We start from the raw sequence: 10757 nt of genomic DNA on the forward strand, positions 1-10757 counted from the left end.
GCCTCGTGCCTGTTTACCTCATGCAGCAATGGCGCGGAATTTATTCCAATTCTCTTGGTACTCACTATTGGTGCGGGATGGGCTGTGAGATAAGCTTGAGAAGGATACTATTTATATCATCTAGTACAGACAAACACGCAACAATTGTAGTTGAGTTCTTTCACACGAGTCTCTATATCAGTGCCCATGTGATGCACCTGCTTGTGTACCACTCAGCACAAATATGCGTCCCGCATTATATTACGCAGAAATCATCCACGTTTCATGTGCACCAACCGCCTAAGAAACTTGCTTGTCAGATTCATGAAGAATTCAACAAGCGAACATGTGATGGAAGGAATGCAACCCAAAGAATACTGCTTGAGTGTCACTGTATTCTCTGCAGCTAAAAACAGGAGAAAAAGAAGGCATTATGACTGAACTGATAAGTGTCACTCAATGATATGATGAATACGCGTATGTGCGCAAAAAAAAATACATGTTTATTATATGGGTTTCCTTCAACGCTTGCCATCTGTCAACTGCTGATGTCCGCTTATTTGGTTGTTTACCCAAATATATTGCAGTCTTAGAACAGGACAGCAGCTACAAATTTGAAGGTTGCAGGTGTACTCTAGAGATGTTTTCCGGAAATGAAATAATAGTATGTGTACTCAAAATCTGGATAGCGTAGTATATAATAATTGCCTATTTGATTCAGTTGTCAAATTGAATACAATTTATATATGATTCTATTTGTCATTGGCAGTTTTCGATTGGTGTCAAAAGTTACTTTTTGCACACCCCTACAAAATAGTACTTGTGAGTAGGCTGTTTTACTGAGATAGAAATCGCGCACACTTCCGGTGCATGTGCTGTGCTGTCATGGGTATATCCACTAGAGGGCCCGCGGTATTGGAGGTCGCATCATTCGAGTTTCAGAGCCTCGGTACAGCGAAATGGTATAACAAGCTGTAGCACAGAACGATCACTTTAGTAAACGTACACGCGCTCACCTGTGTTAGCGCTCATTGTGCAAGCTTTATGATTACAATGACCATCGCAAGCCCTCGCGTATAGCCTTGCGCACAGCCCTCAGATGTTTTCCAAGTTTTGCCGACAGCTGTTTTCATTGCTTTCGTGAAGGACAGTTTCTCTACCTCCCCAGGACACAAGCGTCGCATGGCAAGTCCTTACACTTGCCTTTGGAATAAGATCACACGCTCTACACAAGCAGGAATTGCATAAATAGATCATTTGCCAAAAGTAATTGCTTTATAAAAGTCACCAGTCTACGTAGCGTAAATTGTGCACGTGTGCTCTGCCTTTCTCGTGCCGTTCGTGCTTTTCAGAGTTTGCAGAGTTTCAGCTTGAATAGTTTTGCCTCTTCTTCAGTATAGCCATAAACTGCCCATTTGAAGTAATAATAACTCATGAACTGTTCATCAGAACACAAAATAACTTTGCATAGATAAGTGCACTGTAACCTAGAAAACCACTAAATATTGTTCTGCATTGAAAAGAGAAAAGGATGTTCATTTATAAACTTTTATTGTTTAGCCCGCCTTTATTAGGGCCTATATCTTTTCATAGAAACCTTGTACTATAACCTTTAATTTAAAGGGACCCTGAAACGATTTTGACGATTTTCTACAAACATACTACATCATTAGAGTAGGTCCTTCTGATGATTAATTGATGCATCCAAGTGCTCCGCGTAAAGGGTGTAACTTATTATAAGGTTTTAAGAATGTACATCGCTGCCAATCGCAGCACACTGCTCGGCTGAATATTTAGCTGCCCCTGCCCATTTGACGTCATTAACACAATTGACGTTGTGGGGGTTCCACTCTGCGTGCGGCTAGGGCTGAACACGAGCTCCGGATCTAGCCCCGCACAGTCGCTCTGTGGTACTCCCCAACCCGTAGCGTGGGAATCGAGGCTACATCGGGTTTGAACTAATAGGGCAACCAGCGGCGTGTCAACTGTAACATTTATTGCTACAAGCAATAAAGAACACTGGCAGACGGAAGTCCTCTTTGTAATGGCCTCGTTGCCTGAGATAGTCAGGAAAACAAGGTCACTCACAGGTTGCGGCAGGCACTCCAATCCGGCAGGTTAGGGGCCTGGCGTCAGAGAGAAAGGATCTCCCTCGGTGGCGCTGTTTTGTACCTTTTTACCTTTGTGAGGGGAATGCCCTCCTCACCCGTCAGCTACCGTCCTGCAAATCGGGGAGGAAGGGTGCACACGTGTCGCGAGAGCGAGGGAGAAGCGGGAGGGCGTAGTGCACCGCTCCCGTGTCTATGCCGGCTCTTGACGCGACCGCAACGACGCGGGGGATGATGGGCGCGTGTGCTCCCAACGTCAGTAGGGCGAGCAATCCGATTAGCTGTCCAGGGCGAGTCATTGATCATTTTTCCAACTTGATGGTGAACAAATGTTGTTCGTAATAGTTTGAATGGGAGTGAATTTGTTTCTAAAGTAAGAAAATAACAGAAACAGAATGCACAAGAACAATTCCTCAGTACACTTAAGCACTTCCGGCACACAGCAAGTGTCATCTGCTTGTGTTACAACCTGCTTCGTTTTGACAAGAGCTCCGTGGTCAGTGTCGGTCTTTTAGCAAGCACCATAATTCGACTTTGTTGCGTTGTGGGCTGCAAATGTAGCGACTGGCAATATGTCAAGCTGCGACATCGTGTCCCTCTGCAAGGCAGCCAACGAGCGGAGTGGCTCCAGCACACTGGACTGTTGCTATCCGATCAGCGCAAGGATTTGCGCGTTTGCGGCCAGAGGATTACACCAGAGGATTACTACCACAATATTGTTTCGCAAGTCCTGTATTCGGAAACGCAAGCGCAATGGGACAAAGCCTGGCTGTGTGACCATGCCGTTTCACGGTATGAGCAGAAGCGCAAATGTGGATGGTCTGCACAGTGCAGCCACCTGGTGGCACAGTGCTCAATCAAACACGGTAGCAGTAACAAAGTGTATTCTTCTTTACAAGTGGTGTAAATATTTCGCAGGATCGCAATCAATAACATGTTTGTGTAAATGTTTAAAATGTTTTACACTTGGTTAGAGCAATATTATCTCTTTGGCTGGTTAAGCTCTGCGCCATCAGGTGGCTGGACCGTGTAAACCGATCAGGCCGATCATGTAAGTCTATGCTAATGATCCTTCATCAGTTTGAGTTTATGCCTCCACCGTTCCGTCGAAATGCTCAGCTCGCCTGTGGTTACCGGAATACCAGACATGTTCGGCGCTGCGACAGAATGCTCACAACGCATGCTGCTTCGATAGATCTCACTTGGGGTCAACTGCCGAGCAGCTGGCGGAGAGGTTGATGAGGCTTCACGTGCTCGCTCCTAGAGAACCGAAAGTAGACGACACGACGTGCCATCATGGCGCAGACCCAGTGAAGGCGGAGCTTAGCCCCGATCACTCGGTGAACGAGTTGGGGAGAAAATGCATCTACGGAGGAGGGTAACTTGTAATCGTCCGTAACTCTCTTAATATGAAACGCTTTACACAAATTGTGGTGCTTAACTTTAGCTGTACTTCAGCTGCATTAACTTTAGCTGTACCCTACGCGTCTACAAAATTTGACTGAACGTTTCAGGCGCCCTTTAAAGGCACAGAAATTTTCATTTTGGGTTGTTAAATAGTTTTGCCAGAAATGCAGTACAACGGAGGCTAGTACAGCAGAAAGGTTGTTTTTTGCTCACACTGTTTTTAGTGCTGCCAGGTAACACTTCAGGCTAGGCGATAGTACATGTCATTGGAAAGCACAGAAAGTAAGCTTTCTAATGCAATATAATTTACATCAATCCTGTGAGCGCAGAAAGCACAGTGTGCCCGCAAACAATGACGAAAATGCGCAGCGCGTGCTGCCGGAGTAGGACTGCCACCTTAAGCTGCCATTCAAGGAAAGATGCACTTCCTTCCCCACACGAGGATCTCATTTCTTACTTGGTCCAATGGAAATGAATCACATCTGATCATAACAAGCACTACCCTTTAGAGATGTGTGTTTCCCTGACTGGCATAAAAGACTGTGATAATGTAAGCAAACAAATGGTCATGCACATTGTGCTTATAAAGGCCACTGCCTAAAGAAACAGAAGTGCCACTGCTTACCTTATATGTGAACTTTGTAGAGCTCATAACTTCAATAATGTTGAAGGCTGCCCAGCTGATGTCATATCCTAACATTTGAAGCTGAAAAGAATTAAGCATAAGATTCCTTCAGGTTCAATGACTGCATCAAAAAATGTCATGGACTAGCCTACAGTGGCTTCAGACACTAATATAAGCAAAATTAAACAAATTGTGAGGTGCAACATCCGAGAAACAGCATAGTGAATGATGCCAGATTAACTACGTATTACGATCTGGGATTCCATGCGAGCACGAAAGGCATGGTATACGTGGCCTGATATTGGCTTTCGGAGCATGCTCGTGAGCGCAATGCCATAGCCAGAGAGACATCATGGTGAGTGCACTAGTAAAATGCCCATACAGAATACCTAATACTTCCTCGTATAAGAATATACAAGCCCTTTGAGCACATCTATGGGAACATGTTTGACATGGCCTCAACCATTACCTAATACACTTACTGCCCCCCATCGCTAATGAAAAAACATCAGTGTGAGCAGTCGGTGGTGTACTGTCTACCCATCTTTCCACAGCATATACAAGGCACCAGCATGCCACAGATAACTGATGTCCATTTCATAAATCAGATGGTCCCATGCTGTCCTATAGCAGCAGTGGTGTAGCAGCAGTGGAGTACAGGATGATTGGGAGAATGGGAGATAAAAATGGCCTTTTCTTCAACGTTATATATTTAAATTGCTGATGCTAAAACTGCAAAACATGGTGCAGAGAAAGTCAATTCAAATTTTCTAAAGCAATCAGACAATCCATTATATTTCTTTTAGTGTCCCCATATAAAATAATACCTTATCCTGCAGTTTGTAAGCACACTATTGCAGCAGGACTATATGTAGTATTAAGTGGGCATGTTAACTCTGTGCTCAGTCAAGTTTTTGTACAAGAACCATTGTACAAATGCAGAATGAGTGCTACTAGCATAAATACAAGCATTTAAAAATAATTTAAACATTCTTAATACATGAAGGTGTCCCATTACACTGCTGCATATCCATTTGCTAACAGCTAAGTATGATGTAGGCCCACAGCACCAATTAAGATATACAATATCACGCACAATAGTCAAGATCCCAAACATGCATTCGAATACAACTTTTAAACATAACCAATGCATTTAAAAGTAATACAGGTGGCACAAAACTAATATAATTCATTGCATCAAATTAAAATAGAAAAGCAGCTATCACCATTGTGAATAAACCTTTGCACACAGACCATAATGTGAAAACTGTGCAACAGCATGTTGCACATCCTTTTAGGAAACTTACAAGTGCTCAAACTAATGGACTAACCCCTGACAACAAACAAGCCACTTCACTTTTTGCCTACGGTGTCTTTGCGTTCCGACATAGATAACTAGTAGAGTTGGTCTAGTTTACTGAAGATATGACAAGGACATGCCCAGTCTTCAAAGCAGAATTGTTACATAAAGAAATAGATTTCCTCACATAAGCAAGCTTTGCAACAGCGTTCGCCTTCACAGACATGTTTTCCTGTCGGAGCTCTTCCTTGATTTCGTCGATGCATTGTGCGATGTATTTTGTCTGAAAAAGGAAAAGGCAGCCAGCACACAGATCAGAGAAGAAAAAGAATGGTTTGGTATTTACGTGTTTTAAAGAAACCACAATCTCATTTCGTGGTCTAATTAACGAACTAATACTGACGGAAAATATCGTTACACTACTTTCTGTCGCCCCTATGAATTGGGCGAATTTAAATATTTAAAAAGTAAGTGCACCAGACGATATCGCCAAACCACTTCGTCACAGTGAGAAAATATGGCACAGTTTAAGGGTGTCAGCCGACACCGGAAAGCATGGAAGATGCTTACTCGTGTCGTACGCTTAGCGAGAGCAAAATGATATATGAAGCCTTCACGCGACAATCCATGCAGAATGATCGCCCGATTCCCAGTCAACCATCTCGGAACACGAACAGCCTGTCACGCAGATCACTGCTGGACTTAAAAGTGCAAATAAACTCCCGTCGACCACGACATCGCAGCTTTTTTGTTGCGAGGGTGACTGTACAGCCAACCCCGTTACGGTGCATCATACAATGTAGAAAGCCTGATATCGAGAAAGCGGTAAACAGCCAGCCAGAGGCCCGTCCAGTTTTGCAGCTAACTTATCAGCAACGTCTGCAACTTGACGCCCCGAAATATGGACTAGGCCTCCCATTACCGAAAGAAAATAAAAAAGAAACGGGAGAGGGGAGTTTTCCGTGCTCTTACCTCGTTCTCCTTGTTGTTTCTAATACCGCGGACGAGGTCTGTCAAATTCTTGTCGAACATTCGTTCTATATTACCCTTGACTTTCCTTAAGGCCATTTCCTGCGGTGTTTGGTCACTACATGAAGCTTACAACTGGTAAAAAGCTGAACAAAAATCGCATACAGCGAAGACCGTCTTGCGTGGACCTACTAGGAAGTCACGTGACATAAACCTCTGGATGCTGATCTAGCCACCCCATTATGGATAGCATTACACTAGTGTCTTGTTTGAATTCGAGTTTTGGCGGCTACCACCTAGCCGGCGTTCAAAAAATTTTACGGTTGCGGTCTCCGTAGTAAGTATGCTCTGTCTCCACATCCACGCTCCAAAAAAAAAACCAGCCTTTTCAGGTTTACTCTAAAAATTTTGCCAGAAACAATTTTCTACAGTAACAAATGCAGATCTCTAAGGTCATGTTTTTTTCTGGCTGCATGCGGCGGAAGCAATATTGGAAGCATATTGGAAGCCATAAAGTCAAGTTTATCTGGCGTGTTTTTGGCTCAATAAGTGGTGTCCAAATCCGCGCCAGGCATTGCACACTCTCGAAATCAACCCATAAAATAAAGAACCAGCTTAAGAGAATGGAAAGTGTGCCTTCCACAGTGGTACGAAAATAAGGAACAAAGCGCGTTAAACTTACATAGGTTCATAGAGTTTCTCAATGTAGTGAGAAACTCTATGCATAGGTTACGCCAGATCATAGAGTTACTATTGGCGGCGAGGAGTTACGGAGTTGCCATCTATCGGAAGCGCCTCGATGGCGTAGTATGAGGGATCACGTGGCGCACTCCTCATAGGTTTTGCTGTCAGCGCTCGCTGAAAACACCACGCGCGAGCTCTCCCGGACATTTCTGTAAGTACTTTCGAAACGAGAGCAATTTCTTACTGTCTAAATAATAATCTTGGGCAAACTCAAAGCACACAATCGTTTACAGACGCTATCTCTTTACCGAATACGTACAGCGAACGCCACTGCGCGCGGTCGCCGCGATGGAGTCTCCCGAACCGGCTTCTTGCGTGAAAGGTAGGTAAACGCTGAGAGCAAACTATGTGAAATATGTTCTTATAGTGTTTGTATAACTAAATGGAGTGTAATAGAACGAAGCCTTAATGCAGCGATCGCGCAGATTCGCAGCGACCGACTGCGCGTCTGCATGCTTGTCCGCGCGCTGTGTCGCTTTCTCTGCGCGCGCGTTTTCGCACCGTGCCATGAGCTTTAGGCCGCAGAATATGAGCATTTGACAGTATACAAGCAACCATTGTTGCGTGGGCGCTATCAGAGCTGTTCAAAAATAATTTCTTTGTAGAGACTTCGACGCCTACGGGGACTGTGATGTGCCATCGCGACGATTCAATCTTTTTTTTCTTCTAAATTCTTCGACCTTTCAATACTATTTCTCGAGTTGCGTCGCACTGTATGTTTATCGGTGTTCTCAGCGTGCAATTTCCCGCTGCTCCTTTTTTTTAATCCAGTGCATTAATTCATAACACAAACATGACCATATGCCATGCTTTTTTTAAATGTGCTTCTTACCGCACCCTTTCCATTCCAGTGAACTTGCCAGTATCTATAGCATCGACAAGTTCATAGACCAAACCGTCATGACATTAGTCGGGCAGCGGACTCGGGCGAGCGTCTCAGTGCGCGTTTTCAGAACATCGCAGACCGGGCGCCGTAGCAGAAATCTTCCTCGCGTCTGTGCTTGCTGCATACCCGAGTTGTAGCCGATGACTGTTTGCCGGTTTTATGTTTCGCGAGCCAAGCTTCACGCAGCTTCTTGTCCTGCGGCTACGTGTGAATGAGCCTGACACCGGCCTCCGTTACGTGCGTCCGGCCCTGCGGCACCGAGCAGTAGCCTACCATGTTGCGCGCCTTCAAAGGCAGCCGCTACCTATTGTAGTGCTTTCAAGCGTTGTAAAAGTGACACTCGAAGCGGGAAAATTTCGCCTCTGGAACGCAGCGTACGAGAGAATTTAAACTCGTTTTCAGCTCGCTTCGGCGCGCCCGAAGCAGCCGACGCGGCCGCTATGTCCACGTGATCCCTCCTAGCACGTCACGCCGACGGTGGCGCCAGCTTTTCCAGTGGTGGAGCTCGAGGCCAATACTTACTCTAGAGGACAAGCTAGGGGACAAGCGCCGCCATGTTGCTACGCGCCGAGGTTGCCAGCTCCTGAGACGCTTGCTAGACTTGGTGACAGTAGTTAGTTTTAATCCGGCAACAGTAGCAGCGTAGCAGCATGGAAAAGAAGAACAGGATGGAAGCAGAATGGAAGAACAGGAAAAAACTATGATTGAAAAAGTGAAAAGGAACTCGGCTGTAATGAAACACAAGGCACTTTGGAACTATAATAGGTACGAGGTGGTTAGAGGCGTATGGAAAGGGGTTATGGTACCTGGCCTCACATTCGGAAATTCAGTACTGTGCATGAAATCGGAAGTTTAGGCATGCATGGAAACAAGACAGAGAAGTGTAGGCAGGTTAGCCTTAGGAGCACACGGGAACACCCCCAATGAGGGTCTTGGCTACTAGGCGCGAAAACACACACGACACAAGGAAGGGGACGGGACAGAGCGCCACTTACAACTGTGACCAACTCGCCCAACAAGACGTCCTTTTAACCAATGAGGGAGTGCAGGGGGACATGGGATGGACGTCATTTGAAGGTAGAGAGGCAATAAGGAAAACTAAAATTTGAACAGAGACTCCCAGCACTGGAGGAAAAAAGGTGGGCAGGAAAAGTGTACAAATATCTGTACATGAAAAGTTTGAACACAAAGTGGACACTCAGAACGAGGAAGCTGAGGAATAGATGCCTACAGCCGAGGGAGGGGGTCCAAAGTGGTTCTAGTGTGGGAAAGGAGGTGAAGGAGACGGAAAGAAAAATGTGGGAAGAAAGAATGCTCGGAAAGCCATCGCTATCAATGTATGGGCGTCTTGCGCTGGAGTTTGAGGTATAGTAGCGGCGCCTGGTGGCGGCGCGGGAAACGACATCTGGGTCGTACCAGCTTGGGTCGTATTGAGCCCTGGCTGTGGCGAAGCACGTTTCTAGGCCGAGTTTTGCGTCGATTCGCACTTTTTTCTGCCCTGTTGCGAGTGCGGAAAGGCTCGTCACTTCTCGCAGACCATGCTGACCACGCTGCGAGCTCGCCGCAGCCTATAGTTTAACGTAAACGGGCTCTCCGTGTGCCGTGGGACGCAATGCTGGGAGCAGACGGAATCGGTGGCGCCGATCCGGAGAGCCCTAGCCCAGCCTCGAGAATGCGTCACCGTCATTACTTCTGCGTCGTGGGCTGCCATGAACAAGAAGGCCTGAATCCCAAAATCATATTCTGCCGTTTTCCTTCAAGGCCTCACGAAGTGGAGCGTCGGGCGCGCTGCATAGCTGCAGTTCGTCGCGCTGAGTAAGCGAAACTTCGCGCCATGCTGACTGCTTCGCCTGTCTTGAAGCTTGCTTGATTATCTGCGTTCTAATGTTCGGTCTTTTGCACCTACAGTCCCGACAGCAGACCGACATAGCAGCAGGCATGGCTGGTAATTCTCGATTCGAGACGCGGGCACAGCGACAATTAACAATTCGACCGATGCGAAGTGGTGAAGTGACCAGGTGTGTGCAAATGAGCACAAACGGTCGGGCTCATTCGATGACAATTCACTACTCCACTACGAGCAGCACAGGTTAAGAGAGTTAAATGCGCTCATCCTTGATCTCAAGCCAGCACGTTGAGGCAACGCAGCAAGGCAGTATTGATTGCAGCACATCGATGTTCGAGGGCTGTCATTAAAACCTACATCAAGCGAGCAGCGCACGAGCTCGCGCTGCAGCGCGATTCGCACGTACGTGCGAGCTCATATGCGTTGCATCAGTTATTACCAGTTACTAAAAGGGACAGATGGCCGCTACTACAGCGCAGGCATAACTACTTGTTTAGCGGCATGCAGTCAACAAAGATTGCAGGAGGCCCGCCGTTTCGCGGCATGTCGAAAGACCGCTGCCATCGCGGCGCGTACGATCGTGCGCTCGAGCAGTTCGTACATCGCGGCGCGTACCGTCATGTGCTCGAGCAGTTCCGTACACATGATGCCTGCTTATCGCTGCTGTGCATTCATTTATAGCAAGCATTTCCTCGCGTTTGTGCGCCTGAATCTAGCAGCTAGCGTGCAAACCTTACCTGAAGTGCCACTTCGTACGCGACTCGCTTCACTTGCGATTGACACGGTGCTAAAACTTCGCCGCCCAGTTCTTGAACGGCGTACACGTATTCGGCACTGCATGAATGCTTACCTTTACGCAGCGTACCACCCCTGAAAAAATCTTCGGCGCCCGA

At 46.5% G+C, this 10757-nt stretch overlaps 1 protein-coding gene across 4 annotated transcripts in view; it reads right to left on the reverse strand.

Annotated features, from left to right (window-relative positions):
- The window catches only part of g (adaptor-related protein complex 3, delta 1 subunit-like garnet), a 354723-nt gene extending 348115 nt beyond the window's left edge, over window positions 1-6608 (reverse strand). For all 4 annotated transcript variants that reach the window (XM_070524729.1, XM_065441037.2, XM_065441036.2 and 1 more), the window contains exons 1-3: window positions 6392-6608; window positions 5607-5702; window positions 4120-4200 (exon numbers count right to left, since the gene is read on the reverse strand). In XM_070524729.1, the coding sequence (XP_070380830.1) occupies window positions 4120-4200; window positions 5607-5702; window positions 6392-6487 (273 nt within the window). In that variant the 5' untranslated portion in view covers window positions 6488-6608. The remainder of the gene's footprint in view (window positions 1-4119; window positions 4201-5606; window positions 5703-6391) is intronic.
- Between the last annotated feature and the right edge of the window lie 4149 nt (window positions 6609-10757).

This window comes from Dermacentor albipictus, chromosome 9 (genome assembly GCF_038994185.2).
Source record: "Dermacentor albipictus isolate Rhodes 1998 colony chromosome 9, USDA_Dalb.pri_finalv2, whole genome shotgun sequence".
In the NCBI taxonomy this organism is placed as follows: domain Eukaryota; kingdom Metazoa; phylum Arthropoda; class Arachnida; order Ixodida; family Ixodidae; genus Dermacentor; species Dermacentor albipictus.